Source organism: Myotis brandtii, unplaced genomic scaffold (genome assembly GCF_000412655.1).
Source record: "Myotis brandtii unplaced genomic scaffold, ASM41265v1 scaffold461, whole genome shotgun sequence".
In the NCBI taxonomy this organism is placed as follows: Eukaryota; Metazoa; Chordata; class Mammalia; order Chiroptera; family Vespertilionidae; genus Myotis; species Myotis brandtii.
In genome coordinates, this window is record NW_005367626.1 from 614,893 (window position 1) to 631,356 (window position 16,464).

A 16,464-nucleotide genomic window follows, 5' to 3' on the forward strand; every position below is an offset into this window, starting at 1 on the left:
AGTGCCGCAATGAATTAACTTAGATGCCGTGCTTTCCTGGCCCAGTAGCCCTTCCGAATATTGATCTTCTCTGTAAATGTTGTAATTTGAATGCAGAGTCCTTTGCCCTCGTCAGAGGTTGTTAATGAATCCCCAGCTGGAGTCTAATGCTGACAGCTGCAGACTCGCCCATTCTTCTTCGGAAACTTCATCACGAATGATGTGTTTTCCATTTAGATATTGAGTAGCACGCACCATGCTAAGCTGAGTCGAGGCCTTCTGGAGTAGAGCTGGGTGTTAGGCAGCCCAGGGAACCAGCTGGACTCCCCCTCATCCTCCAGCTGCCCTCTCTCTTCCATTAATCCATTTCTGGCCCCTCCTTTTTTAATTAGAAGAGGGGACCTGGATATCTTAGCATTAGACTTTCTCCTTTTGTCATTGTCGTCAGACACCATCTAATGTAGGCACAGAGCAGACGACTCCTTGACCCAACATAATGAGCAATTGTGTGCATCACCCCAAATGCGATGCTGGTATTAGGTACGTGTTGCTGTTTAACAGAACTGTGTAGGATGCCTTCAATGCACTAGCACTATAGAGAATACAGGATAATTATACACACTCTTCTGGTATCTAGAAACTATGGTTTAATAAGAGAGCAAGAGCAGTGTAAATCTACCTGATACAAGACAGAGTATAGTGTCATAATAAAAAAATTATGAAGTGAAAAAATAAAATTATGAAAGAATTAAGTGCAGCTCAATAAAAAACTCCTAAATGTTTAGGGAAATAAATTTTAACTGCATAAATTTAGGGACATACAATTTAAGTCCAAAAAGCTAAAATTTTATGTACATATAAAACATCAAAATGAAAAGATAAAAGTGCCAAATTGAGGGTGGGGGAGGATTTTGAGACATATATAAAGAGGTCTTACAAATTTAGAAGAACACTACAATTGAGAAGTAGGCAATGGACATAAAATTCACAAGGAAGAAATATATAATGATTAATAAGAAAAAGGTTCTAAAATAGATCCAGAGACATAGAAACATGCAACAGACCATGGAATCTCAGAGGGAAGGCAGAGGTAGGTGGGCAGGTAGAGAGAGATCAACCAAAGAACTTGTATGCATATATCCATAACCGATGGACACAGACAATAGGATGGTGAAGCCTGGGGTGGGGGACAGGGCAGGCTAGACGGGGTCAATATGGGCAAAAAGGGGACATATGTAGTACTTTCAATAATAAAGATTTAATTTTTTAAAAAGAAAAATGTTCAGTTATCTAGATATCAAAAAATTAAAACCATAATATTTTCAACCATTAAATAAGCAAAATTTTAAAAAAAAAGACCTGCCTTGGCCAGTGTTGCTCAGTGATTAGAGTGTTGGCCTGCTCACCAAAGGGTTGTGGGTTCGATTCCCAGTCAAGGGCACATACCTGGTTTGCCAATTTGATCCCCAGCCACTATCAGGGCATGTGGGAACAACCAATTGATGTGTCTCTCTCACATCAATTTCTCTCTCTCTCTCTCTCTCTCTCTCTCTCTCTCTCTCTCTCTTTCTTTCTCTCTCTCTCTTCCTCCCTCCCTCCCTTCCACTCACTCTAAAAATCAGTGGAAAAAATATCCCTGGGTAAGGACTAACAACAACAAACACAAGACCCAGTGTCAATAAGGGTGAGGGCAAGACTCCCCTCTCTGCTGGAGGTGGGAGTTGTTGACTCACACTTCTGCTAGGGTTTCCTTTTAAAAAGCAAAGGCATCCCATAGGAGAGATGAAGTGATAAGGATCCATGGACATGTAGTTTATTGATGCTTATTACATGACTAAGTCATCAGGATATGCAAGAAATTTGCAGTAATAAAATTCAAACCAAAGAAGCTTAACATGAACCCTTTAACCTCATACTCACTCGTATTTTGTTGACATATCGAACCCCACCGCCAAAACTTCCCTCAAGCCCTTCCTCCAAATTGGGGTTAGCTAGACCCTAAGTTGCTCTACCCCTAATTACCATTTGTTAATTTTAATATGGGATTTCTCATTATAATATCATTAACACAAGACCCTTAGTGGCATAGGAGGTGGCCTGTGAAAGTCAACCTCAGATCTAGCCTCTGCTTTATTTGGGTGGACTTCACCTGAGTTCTTGTCTTACACATTCTTTGGATCCCAAGATCACCAACACTGTTGTCTCTTCCTCCTCATCTCATCCATTTCTCCACAGTGGCTTCATTACTGTGTTATGTATCCCCAAATTCACTGGCTTAACACATTTTCATTCAACTAACCCTGCCTAACATATTCTCATCCTCCAATATTCACCTTTTGATGCTACCATTCTGGGGGCGGTTTTTCAATGTGTATCATAAGCCATAAAAATTGTCGTACTGTTTGACTTGGAAATTTTGCTTCTAGGAACTTATGCTATTGAACATAAATATATGAACTAAAAATATTCACATAGCATTAGTAATAACTGGAAAATGTATGAAACAACCTAAATATCCAACAGGAGGCTATTACAGACAAGGAATTTATTTGGTATAATGGAAAATTGTGCCACAATTAAAAGCATGGTTTAACAGATTACTCAGTGGCATAGGGAAATAATCACAGCATACTGCTAAACTAAAAGAATGATTTCAAAACACTCTGTTCAATGTACAATGTGAACCCCATTTTGAAAATATATGGGATAGAAATATATTGAGTTTTCAGATGTAATAAAGTATGTACACATAAATATATACCTATAAGCATACAGACGCTAGAAAAACTTCAGAAGGACATATAATTAATGTTGATAGTGTTTATGCAAGATAGAATTGTAGTTTTTTCTGTTTCATGCATTTTTTATAACAAATAGTTATTGTTTTTAAGATGAGAAAAGGGAACAGGAGTTATTCTTATAGAGAATGTAGATATCTTACATAGGTCTGTACGTAGTGTTGAAGGGAATTTTTAAAAAATATATTTTATTGATTTTTTACAGAGAGGAAGGGAGAGGGATAGAGAGTAAGAAACATCGATGAGAGAGAAACATTGATCAGCTGCCTCCTGCACACCCCCTACTGGGGATGTGCCCGCAACCAAGGTACATGCCCTTGACTGGAATCGAACCTGGGACCCTTGAGTCCGCAGGCTGACGCTCTATCCACTGAGCCAAACCGGTTAGGGCTGAAGGGAATTTTTTAAAAAGGTGGTGGTGGCCTGGAGGGCAGGCTGTGAGCAGCACGATGGAGGAGTGGCATTTGAGGAGAGGGTGGAGGAGTGGGTTGCTCTGGAGGGCATGGTCTAAGCCCGGGCCTTTTGCTGGGTGAGTAAAGTACCTCTGCAAAGGGAAGAATCCAGAAGCCAAGGAAGTGGGTGTCTTGTAGGGCTGGCACTAAGAATCCACAAATGTTCATTAGAAAGGCATCATTATCCAGGAAGGGTGAGAGAGCTGAGAGCTGTCAGCCTCTGTTGTTCGCTGACTAATTTTGCTTCTGTCTATGCTTGTCCTCTGGCCTTACCCTGACTTTTTTTTCTAATGGTATGCTTTCTACTTTTCTCTTTTTCCTGCCCCCTCCTCTTGCCCAAAAGCACAGAGAGATGAAGTCACATGAAGTGGGGAGGTGGCAGAGTCAGGATTAGCTGGGGAGTGGGAGGGGCTAAGCCCTGGTCCCCTCATCCTTGCCATCACATGCCCCCTCCAGCCCTGCCTGGAAGCCCTGAGCTGTTCCTCCACTGCCCACCATGGCAACTTCAATCCACTTAGTCAAGAAGGTAAGGCCAGGTATGGGGACAATTTAAGTCAAGTTTCCCACAGCTGAGCCCATGATCCGCTCCAGGGAGGTTCTAGTTCCCACTCACTGAGCATGCCCCTCACTGTGCACACCCCTCACTGTGCACCCTCCTCACTGTGCACACCCCTCACTGTGCACGCTCCTCACAGAAAGCCTGACTGAAGCTTGGCGCCTCTGCTTCCTTCCCTACAGCTGCCGCATCAATCGCATCCTGGAGTCCCCACGGGGCAACGCGCTGCTGGTGGGGGTGGGTGGGAGTGGCAAGCAGAGCTTGACCAGGCTGGCGGCCTTCATTAGCTCCATGGACGTGTTCCAGATCACGCTGCGCAAAGGCTACCAGATCCTGGACTTCAAGGTATGGAGGAGGGCCTGTGGGGGGAGGCTAGCCTTCCTTCAACTGCCCACGCTCCCTCTCATTGGCTCTCAGATCCCTTGCCCAGAACCTCTGCTTAGCTGTCCATCCGTTTTCTCCTTCGATTCTGGGCTGGTGAGGTGAGAGGCCCTTTTCTCCTTAGTCTCAGCCTGAGAGCATGGCCTTCCCAGGTCTGTGGTTGCGGGACCTCGGCTGCTTCAGCTACATCTGTGCAGCCTCAACTCTCACACCAATCGACCGCACATCTAAGTCAAGTGCGCTCACAGCTCTAAGACTTAGAAGCAACTCTGACAGTCTGTCCAAGTTCTATAAGGAATTCATCTTTTAAACATGTGTTTAGTAACCACCAGCTGCCTGGACCTTCAGTGGCATTTCCTGGTTTCAGAATCAGGCACTTGGGAGCCACAATGTGGGCCCAGAAAGAGGAGCGAGGCTTTCTCTATAGCTTTCGAAGGCCACTTGGCCCAGCCCCCTCCCATTTATCCATGGCCACAGCAGAGGCTCGGGAGGGAGTCGTGATGTAATTTCCATGAGAATGCTGCTCTTGCCGTCCCTGGGAGAATTCTAGCCAGCACTGAGCCAGATCCACCCGCCAGCCTTCATAAGCTCTCAGCCAGGGGTGCCTACTGCTGCTCTGAAACCACAGCTCAGCATCTCAGTGATTGGCTGAACCTAAGGTCATTCACAGTAGGTCACGTTCACAGTAGGTCAATCTTTACAGCGTCTAAAAAAGAGAAGACAACACTGTGAATATGAGAATTATGCATTTACAGAATGACCCATGACTGTGGTTCTCAACCTTGGCTATACACAGAAACCCTTCAAATAATGCTGATGCCTGCATCCCACCCCCCAGAAATTCTGACTTACTTAGTCTGGGCAGCTGCCTGGGCACCAGGACTTTTCAAAGAATCCCCCAGATGATTCTAATGAAAGTTGAGAGGCATTGTCTTCGGTAATTCTGCAAATGCATGGATTTGAGAACCATTGATCTAAAGGGAGTTTATTAACTTTAAAGGGGAATTTATTTGAACATGAACGACTACTGTAAGGAAATGTACGAGGCCGTTAAAGAATGAGCTTTGAGTGGTGCAAGAGGCAGAAGACCAGCATTAGGGACTGATGGCTGAGCTTTATGAGAGGGATACAACAAAGGAACCAAGACTGACTAAACTGGAAAACTTCAGGGCTTGGAATCCTAGCCCAAAACTGTATCTACCTGCAATTTTGAATGGATGTTAATTTTCTACGAGGCAAGTGTGTGTGTGTGTGTGTGTGTGTGTGTGTGTGTGTGTGCGCGCGCGCGCGCGCCAATACATGTTTTTTGCAACACAAGTGTTTTGCTGGAGCTAGTCATAAGAAAATAAGATGCTGCTAGAATAAAATATATACATGCCCAGGCAAGTATCCCCAAGTGCCTTTTTTTAATCATCACCCAAGGACAATTCATTGATTTTTAGAGAGAGGGGAAGAGGGAGGGAGAAAGGAAGAGAGAGAGAGAGAGAGAGAGAGAGAGAGAGAGAAATTTGTTGCTTCTTGCATGCGCCTGCCCACAACCTGACTGGGAATAGAACCCCAACCCTTCAGTGTACAGGACAATGCTCCAACCAACTGAGCCATCTGGCCTGCGCCCCCAGTGTCTTGCTCTGTGAAAACCTAGAGCACTCACTTGCCTCCTGGGGCAGGTCATTCACTGTATGATGATATGAGTCTTCCCTGTCCTTTGAAAAGCTGTTACCTCTGTGCACAAAGCAGGAGCTCTAGAAGCTAACAAGGAGCCACCGTGGTTTTATGAAGTAAAGCTCATCACTGTTTAATTTTACCTGCCCACCTCTATTGCAACCAAGGCCTGGGAATGAGGTGTATTATCCTGTCAGCGCAAATGGAGCTCTTCCCTACCTCCCGCTGCCATTTTGCTTTCTTTCCAATGAAAGTAGACAAGAAAATGGCCCATTCCTAAAGAGTGGGTGGGGATCGCTTGCAAGAAGGCCCTCTTCACAGAGATCTCTGATATTGATTGTTTCTGCAGATGGATCTGGCCGTGTTGTGCCTGAAAGCCGGGGTGAAAAATCTCAAAACAGTGTTTCTCATGACTGATGCCCAGGTGGCCGATGAGAAGTTCCTTGTGCTCATCAATGATCTCTTGGCATCTGGTAAGAGACTCTTTGTACCTGAATATCTAATAGATTTTCCCTGGAGTTGGAGTCATTTGGTCCAAGGTCAGAGGAATGAAATAGGTCATAGAAATGAGGGAGAAAACTGATACAGTGGAGAACTGGTTCATCAATGTTTTTCTAGGATTGATGCTGGGCCCGCTGATCTGGCTTTTTGATTTACTTTTCATGGCAAAATAGACAATAATCTCAGGGCTTTCTCAGGACTAGATTTGAGAATCAGAAAAACAGGCTAAAGGCCTGTGGTTCCCTCCCCAAAGCCAAGTCAGAGCGAAACTAGAATGCGTGCAGTTTTTTCAAGTAGGTTAGGCATTAGCAGGAAGATACACAGAGAGAGAACATGCACAAAAACATACACAATCAGGCAAGGTTAGGTTGTCAGTTTAATTAATCAAGGATTCAGAACTTGAAGCAAAAACAGTATCTCTTCATGGTTTTCTTGGTTTTCAAAGAACTTGACAGGGGATGTCAACTGCTCTATGACACTATATATGAAAAATAGGACTTCAGTCAAAAGTTCAAATCTTGACATTTTGCTGTTCTTATTGATCCCTGTTTATTTAGGAATTCGGGACTTAGGTCAACCATTCTAGAAAAAATATATATATATATATATAAATATATATGCAAATCCATCTAATATATATATATACAGTCTGATATATAAATAGGCTAGAAGCCCGATGCATGAAATTCGTGCAAGAGTAGGCCTTCCTTCCCCCTGCTGCTGAAACCGGCTTCCCTCTGGCACCCGGGACCTGGGCTTCCCTCACAGCCCTAGCTTTGTCTGGAAGGTCGTCCTGAAGGACATCCAGTCTAATTATTATATTACACTTTTATTATTATGGATATACCCAAGAAGACAATATAGTACATGAATTATGCATTTTTATAAATGTGGTATGTGTATATATTTATATTAATTTAAAGGGGAAATTTAAATTCTGACTCTTAAACCAGATTCAGCATCTGCAAAACCACCTCTTCATCTGGGTTAAAAAATAAAATAGTCAGTGCACAGATGTTCCTAAATAAAATTTCTGCCTCCAGGTTTCCAGCATTCCAGAAAGCTAATTTCTCCACAATTCATGCCCTGTCTCTTTAACTGAATACTCTTTAGTTTATAGAGTCCCAAGACCATGACCACAGTATTCTCTCCCATAGTCTATCTCATGCCCTGTATTCAGAGTGGCTCCTGCCATGCAATCCTAGGAACTTTACTGCTTCAGAACCATTGTCTGCTTTAAACTGTGCACCCTTGTACCCCAGGCCATTTTACTCTTACTTCCACCAAGAGCCACTGGTCCCTGGCCCAGATCACTCACTAGCAGGCTCTGTGGTCAAATGTTAGCTTGTTTACGGTGAGGACCAGAGTTCCAAGTCCCTTACTGTGCTGGCTCCAAGTCTGACACTGATCCCACACTCTTGTATCTTTCCCAACTTGCCCTAATTAAGTTAATTTTAGACCCAGGAGTTTGCCTCCTAGCTCTTATACCTCTTCTCCTACAATACAATAAATGCTTCCTTTCCTAAATACTATTTTTTAACATCCCACTAACTCTACAGCAGTATATCCCCTACAGCATTGCCTCACCTTTTATTATTTTGCTACATAATGAGAGAGGGGTCCAATTCCCCTCCCGCCCTCAAGCTGCACCCTAACGTCTAACTTCTAACACAGCCACCGAGGGTGAAATTGTGCTTCCAAGGCCTTATAGCTTTGGAGATGCCAGGCGTGTTGCCACCCTCACCCTGTGCCTCAACTGGCTCCAATCCAGCCAGGGCACCTTCTCCTAAAATAATGTCAGAGACACAGAAGATGTTATACTTTTACCAATTGAAATTTCAGTCCTCACATATTTTTAATTTTTCATTTAGGAAAAAAAACCATTTTTTCAAGTTTAAATGAGTTTCTGAAGCCCTACCCAATGAAAGCACTGCATTCAGGCAGTTTCAACGTCACAGAGCTTGAAGCTCCTACTTCCCTTTTAAGGCTTCCATATTAAAACAAGACTTACAAACATATTGTAATCGAGATAAAAGTAAAATACCTTTCTACTCTAATCTTGCTTCTTTTTTTCTTAACTACTTTGACAAGGAGAACAGAGCATATCTTTGTTCTAATTTTCCCTGTCAAATTAATAATTTCTGGCTAGAAATTAACTGCCTGCCAATCCAGGGATTCTGCCAGTCTAGAGCGACAGGGATTCCTCAGAAACTCCCCATCCCGTTAGTTTTTCGATTTTATGGAGTTGTGCAATCACTTTATTCTTATATAAGAGTAGAGACTAGGAAACTGCAATCAGGCTACCTTGCCATTAACTCACCCCTGTTATCTACAAGTTATCTACAAGCCCCGTTAGGTTGAAGATAAAGGTACGGTGAGTGAATTCCACTTTTCAACTCTCCTCCAAGAGCATCTTCCCCAGGACCTACTTATCTCACACCAAAGGCTACCTGGTTTCCTCCCACACTTCTTTAGCTCACTGTTTCATCTCTTGGTTTCTGGCACCATTTCCAAAATCAGATACTGATGGTACTCAGCTCATTAATCCCACTTCTGACACCAACCAAACATTTCAGAATCTGTCATTGTATCAGTTGTATCTCAGGAAGATTATAAATAGACAGGAAGAAATCTTACACACAAAGTTCTTAAACTCCTGGTTTAATTAGCAAAAGATACATAACTGTATAAGAGGCAGGGTGGCCCTAACTGGTTTGGCTCAGTGGATAGAGCGTCGGCCTGCGGACTGAAGGGTCCCAGGTTCGATTCTGGTCAAGGGCATGTACCTTGGTTGCGGGTACATCCCCAGTGGGGGGTGTGCAGGAGGCAGCTGATCAATGTTTCTCTCTCATTGATGTTTCTAACTCTCTATCTCTCTCCCTTCCTCTCTGTAAAAAAATCAATAAAATATATTTTTTAAAAAAGAGGCAGTGTGGCCACCTGATCAGAGCAAATGAAATAAAGCATATCTTTGATCACTTCCCTTGGCTTACCAGGATCCTTAATGGGGGTCATACGGCTGCTGGTAAAACTATGGATGAAATATTTGCCCTAACTTGAATCTGAAACATTTAATTCTTGCTCTGTTCTTATTTTTCAATATAATTACTTCTGGAGAGTATACACTGGCCATCAAAACCAGGTATTTATAAAATTCTTACCAAATTTGTTCTCTCTTGGTTCTTGAACCAAAATCAGCATCAGCAAGGCCCCATGCCCTCGGTTTCTGGGGCAGCACGTGCATCCAGCTTTCCATCATTCCAGAGAGCCCATTTTATGGCAGTCCCAGCTGAGAAGGCTTCGTCTGCTCCAGGTGTGGTGTCTTTTTCTCTCCTGACTCCGCCAGATTTCATGCTCCATTTTACTTTGGGATTTTATGTTGGGACTATCCTTTGGTTTTTCAAAAAGCTTAATTCTTCACTCCAGAATTAAGGTTTCTCTTTCCTGGCCCAACTAGATCACTTTTTCTAATCATATATTCAAAACTATTTATTAAGTTTCCATGTTCAGCATGTGCTATGCTCAAAAATGAGTATCACACAGCCTCTATGTGGTCTGTTGGAATAGTTCACATCCAATTGTGTCATCTCTTTTGTAAAGTCATATGCCTCTCCATCTCTGAACCAAACTGTTCTTTAATTATTTGAACCAAATGTCCTTTTGCTATATAGAACATGTAAAGATCACCTCATCTACAATGTGCTGAACACTAGATCCAAGATGGACATGTTAGTGGTCTGCACACATCACATGAGAATGTGGAGTCTGGAAATTTTTTGTAACAGACATGGCATTGGATTACTCTTCTCCCATGAGGACCTGGAACTGGGTTTCCTGTCAAGCATGCACCAGATCTCCCACACATACTCTGTGGTCTCACGGCATCTATTCACTAGATGCATCCTCGAACCACAGACAGAGAAGATCTAAACCAGCATGTTTGGTTTCCCAGCTGCCACGCAGAAATGCCAAAAGGGCAATGCAAAAAGATGCTTGCCTAATCAGCCTTTTCTTTTCTTCATGTGATACTAACTTCTCATCCAAGTTATTTGAGTCCATGTCTCTGTGTACTCTCCTACGTTGCTAACCTCTCGCTCACCACCTACATCCAAGAGATCATCAGTTGCCACCAATTTTAACCCTTGACCATTTCTGAATCCATATCTTTTCTATCATGGCTCCCACTGATCTTTTCATCTTTCATTTTAACTCATCTCCCTGCCTCCCAGGCAATCTTCCCTCGAATCCATTCTCCTCACTACTTCCAAAATTATCTATCTAATCTTGAATTCCTTCATTAGTTGCTCACTAAATGCAGAATAAGATCTTTTTGTAGAGAAAAATAATCTGCCTTTGACCTGCTTCCTCCCCTCCTTCTTAGCTCCTGTTCCCCCATTTTGATCTCATAATTTCTCTCTTCTTGACAGGACACTGCCCTGTTTCCTGACATCCTTACTCACACTCTTCCTTTGGAACCTCACGCCCTTCTCCTTCTTTGTCTGGATTAACTTCTACCCACATTACAAGACTCATCTTGGGTGTTATCTCTCTAGGGGATCGGCACTGACCCACTGCCACCCTGAGGAATGAGAAGCATCCTTCCATGTTTCTATCACACTCAATGGCTACACACACCACCATTGCATTAAACAACACTGTTAGCTCGTAAAAGGCAGAGACTCTGTTGTCTGTTGTTGATTAAATTTTTGTTATAACATAATCCAGAGACACAAAATATAAAGATTAAATAACTACCACCCAGCTTAGGAAATAAAACAATACTGATATTATTGAAATGCTCTGTGGAGACTATTGTTTTCATCATTTATACTTTCAGCACCTCATGCATCTCCTGGCCCATAATTAGTATTCAGAAGGTATTTGTCAAACTGAGGTGACCAACGTCACAAGGATGATGTTCTGTCTTACACATTAGATATTACTATCAAACCTTGAGAAGGTTTCCAGCCACAGAGAGAGAAGGACTGGGTGCTAAGATAGTTATTACTTTCCCTTGCTTTTTCTCCCTTGAGACCAGGGGATTGTTTTTGAAAAAGGTTAGGCCTAGATGGGGTCAAAGGCACTAAGCCAGTGTAAAGCTAACAAATTCACAGGGAATCTAACCCTCTCCTTTGCCCTTTTTATCACCAAGCGCCAACTAACTGGGCCATCTTACACTATCAGGATCTCCTCCCCCCAAAGTAATTGTAGCTTCTGAGAGCCCCAGACTAACACAGAGAAGATGATTAGTCTGACTCACCAAACATTAGGGCATGTTAATGACCACATGGATCCTGCAAGCATTTGGAGGCAGAAATAGGGCTTCCCAACTTTAGGTCTCAGGAGGAAACTTCTCAAATATTTAAACAGCCTCTGCCTGTGTCAGCACAAAACCCCCTCTGGCAGTTCAGTTTTCTGCTCCGGCATGGCTACCTACATCACACGATAAGTGACAGGAACATTGTCAGGAGAAATTGGGGGAACAAATATTAAAATGCAAACCTTATTTCCAATTCAGAGGTGTTCAACCCCAGATACTCCATCTGGTGATCACCTTCTGGGATCTTGGGGTCTTGTCACAAACACCACCATCGTATGAACATGGAAAAGGTCTGCAAATGGCCTGGAGGCTTTCAACATTTTGGCACTAAGGGTTTCCCATAACCCAGGGTAAGCAAATTTTCTCTGAAAGAATCAGAAAGTAAATATTTTCTGCTTTGCAGACCATCCTGTTTCTGCCACGACTACTCAACTCCGTTCACTGTAGTGTGAAAACAGCCAGATAGCACCTAAATGAGTGAATGTGACAATGGCCAATAAAACTTTATTTATGAACAATAAAATTTGAACTTTGTAATTTTCATGTGTCATTAAATATTATTACACTAATTTTTTTCCAGCATCAAAAATTAGCTTACAGGCCATACAAAAACGACCAGAGACCATGGTTAGCCGGCAGACCCTAATTTGCCTCCTCAGTATCCATGATCTTATTCATAAAACACCAAAAAGGCATACACCTATTTTAAATAAGAGAAAGATGAAGAATGCAGGTCTATTATTAGAGATGATAAGACCAAAAGGAATCCAATTTCTCGCTGGAGGGCTGTAGGATATTAATAGATAAGGAAATGCAGATTGTGAGAGAGGCGAAGGAGAAAAGACAGCCACTACAGGCTGTCAGCCCCTAAGCTGATGACAATGGCTTATGCCAATTCTATTGGAGTATTTCTCTTTTAAAGAACTTGGAGCTTGGCCAGTGTTGCTCAGTGGATGAGCATCAACCTTTGAACCAGGAGGTCATGGTTCGATTCCAAGTCAGGGCAAATGCCCCAGTTGTGGGCTCCATCCCCAGTAGGGAGCATGCAGGGGGCAGCCAATCAATGATTATCTCTCATCATTAATGTTTCCATCATTCTCTCTCCCTCTCTCTTCCTCTCTGAAATCAATACAAATATATTTTTTAAATATATGCTTAAAAAAAAAAAAAAGACTGCCTGGAACTTACTGAATCCAACACATGCTAAATGTCATTTCATTTTCCTCACAATTTTCTCTGACCCATTTTTATCAAATGAGTCTGAAATGGGTTATTCTATTAATGAGATATTTACTTTGACAAGTTATAGCACAGATTGTTTTATATGCATGCTATGAAATAACTTACTGAATGGAAATTAAATCAAGTTCACTCAATTAAGGAAAAAAGGTAAATGATCATTTTCATGATAATTTTTTTTCTATTTGGACCTTTTAAATGATTAAGTCTAATTAGTATAAAACAGTTAGTAAACGCCTGGCTGGATTAGCATTGTCAAACTTCATTGTCAGAAAGTTAGCATGAGTTTCTTCCAGATACAGTAGTTCCGGGAAGTGCAGCAGCCTCAGTGATGAGGATTCCTAGTTCCTGATTGCTCTGATACAGGCCATGTGCCAAGCCACCCATCTTCGAGGCCCTCAACCCAGTCCACAGGGAAGCAGCATGGGGAGGGTGGCCCCGTGGCTCTGCTGTCTCTAACATTTCTATGACGCCAACATTTCCGTGTTGGTTGTGGAGGAAGGAAGAAACGTGAATGTGAAGAACTCTAAGGAGGAGCTTGTATATGATTCCAGGTCCACATAGTTTCAATACCCACCTAAAGCCTTATACTGGAAAACTTTTCTGATACCCATAGAATATCCTAGAGCAGTGGTTCTCAACCTTCTGGCCCTTTAAATACAGTTCCTCATGTTGTGACCCAACCATAAAATTATTTTCGTTGCTACTTCATAACTGTAATGTTGCCACTGTTATGAATCGTAATGTAAATATCTGATATGCAGGATGGTCTTAGGCAACCCCTGTGAAAGGGTCGTTCGACCACCAAAGGGGTCGCGACCTACAGGTTGAGAACCGCTGTGAGAGCCACATCACGCCCACTGTTTCAGATTTTAGCTCTAGCAACACTGCCTTGTTCTTACCTCCCTCAAGCTCATCTCTCTCATTGAGAAAGCTTGTGTCAGCTAGTATCAGCCACACGACTCTTATACCTCCCAGTCTGTCTCCATTTCTTCACAGTTTCCTCCTTTCCTCCCATATGACCATTCGTCCTTTCCATGGCCAACTCTTCCATCTGAGCTAGGAGCCCACGCCCTGGCTTCTGATTCAGAAATTTGTTCTATTCTGTATCTCCTTCCCATTTCTGAATCTCCCTCACAGTTTCACATCCTCACACCCACATTTACTTTTTTCCTTTATGTTTTGCTATATTTTTATAACATATGTTGGACATACAAAAATAATAAAACAAACACCCACACAATTATGGACAATGTTGCAAAAAAGAAACCTCTGGTGTGCATGTGCAAGAGTTTCTTTACACTCAGGGCCCAAAACTTAGATTACCGAATCGTCTGGTTTGTGCCTTTCAACTTAACGAAAAAGGGCCAAGTTGCTCTCCAGAGCAGTGGTACAAATTTGCTCTTTGACCGAAGACTGTTTCTTCCTAACCTCCTAACATTTGGTTTATATGACATACATTTTGCCAATGGGTCTGAAATGAAATATCATTGCTTGCCTTTCCCTTATGACTTGCGACCTTGACGCATCTTCTCAAGGGTTCATTGGCTATTCCTCTTCTGTGATTTGCCTACTTACATATTTTCCCTTTAGCTCTTGGTTCTTCGTCTTTTTCTTATGGATTTGTAAGTGTTCTTTATATATTCTGGATACTACCCCTTTGTTCATTATACAGTTTGAAGTCTGGATCTGACTTTTGTCATGCTGATTTAGTTTATGTTGTAAAACTTACTCTTTTTAATGCTCTGTGCTTCTTGTGATGGGTCAGAAACCTTGTCCTATCCAACACCATAAAAATAATCTCATGTATTTTATTTTTAAATTATTACTGTTTTACTTTTCATATTCATGTCTCTAATTCACCTGAAATATAATTTCATATTGTGTTGTAATTTTATCTTTTAATATTAATATTGAATTACCCTAACATCACATCAATTTAGTCCATCCCTTGTCTGCACACTGGTGTGTGTGTGTGTGTGTGTGTGTGTGTGTTGTGTGTGTGTGTGTGTGTTTTAAATATATTTTTATTGATTTCAGAGAGGAAGGGAGAGGGAGAGAGAGATAGAAACATCAATGATGAGAATCATTGATTGGCTGCCTCCTGCACGCCCCTACTGGGGATCAAGCCCGCAACCTAGGCATGTACCTTGACTGGAATCGAACCAGGGAACCTTCAATCTGCAGGCCAGTGCTCTATCCACTGAGCCAAACCAGCTAGGGCTGCACACTGGTTTTTAATGTCAATTTCCTATTTATATCTGGGTCTGTTTCTAGGTGTTTCACTCATTGTTCTATCTGCTTACCCCAGCACCAACTTCACGTTGTTTTAACTAGCATAGTTTTATGAGGAGACTTGATTTCTGGTGGGGCAAGTCCCTCCTCTGGTTCTTGCTCACAAATATATTGGCCATTTTTCACCCTTTGCTCTTCCATATAAATTTTAGAATTTGCTTGTCAAGATCAAAAACGAAACCTACTTGATCTTTTTATTGGAATTGCATCTTTATGATACTGGTAATACTGAATCACCCACCCATAAACACAGTATTTCTCTCCATTTATTTAGGGCTTTATTTATGCTCTTCAATAGTGTACTATACTTTTTACATCAAGATCTTGCACATCTCTTTGTATATTTATGGCCGCTTGCCTTATTATCATTACTATTATTTTGGTATTCTAAATAACTTTAAAAAACATTTTTTTGCTGAAGTACAGAAATGCCATTTTATTTCCAATTTTTATTTTATATCCAGCAGGTTTGTTGTCGAAAATGCTTATGAGCTCTGATTGCTTATGTGTATATTCTCTTAGATTTTCTATGTAGAAAATTAGATTTTGAACAATGATAACTTTATTATTTCCTTAACTATCCTTATACATTTAAATTCTTTTTCTTGACATTTTGAATAACTCAGGACATCCATATAATGTTGAATAAAAACATAGAGCAGTTATGCTCTATGTCTTGTTCCTGATTTGAAAGACAATATTTTAGTTTTTCAGCATTGGTTATGATGTTTGCTCTGCATCTGGGATAAATATCTATTATGAAATTAAGAGAAATCTCATTTATTCCTAGTTTGCTAACAGTGTTTAGAAAATTTGTGTATCTATTTTGATGGTCATATTGCTTTATTTTTTAACCTATTAATATAGTGAATTTTTTCATTTTTCTAATATTTAACAATCCTTGCATTTCTAGGATATACCCTGCTTTAGTTTTATTTATTTAGTTAGGATTTTTAAAAATTTTATTCATCATATATTGCCTCATTAATATAGTATTAACTTTTAGATTTTGCCAATCTGGTAAAAAATAATATTAGGAGTAATTTCAAAGTATATTTCTATTATTATGAGTGAGGTTGAGTGTCTATTTATATGTTTGCCAATCTGATTTGTACAAACAAAAAAGTAACTAAGCATAGTTTCAATGTGCATTTCTGTTACTACAAGTGAGGTAAAGCATTTGTTCATATGTTTAAAAAGCATTTGTACTTTCTGTACTGTGAATCCTCTTTTCATGCTCTTTATCCCATCTTTCTGTTGAATTATTGATCTTTTTCTTTA

At 41.2% G+C, this 16,464-nt stretch overlaps 1 protein-coding gene across 1 annotated transcript in view; it reads left to right on the forward strand.

Moving 5' to 3' along the window:
* Window positions 1-16,464, forward strand: part of DNAH9 (dynein, axonemal, heavy chain 9) — a 362,890-nt gene that overhangs the window by 207,196 nt on the left and 139,230 nt on the right. Inside the window, exons 43-44 of the mRNA XM_005875413.2 lie at window positions 3,968-4,130; window positions 6,178-6,301. Of these exons, the coding sequence (XP_005875475.1) occupies window positions 3,968-4,130; window positions 6,178-6,301 (287 nt within the window). The remainder of the gene's footprint in view (window positions 1-3,967; window positions 4,131-6,177; window positions 6,302-16,464) is intronic.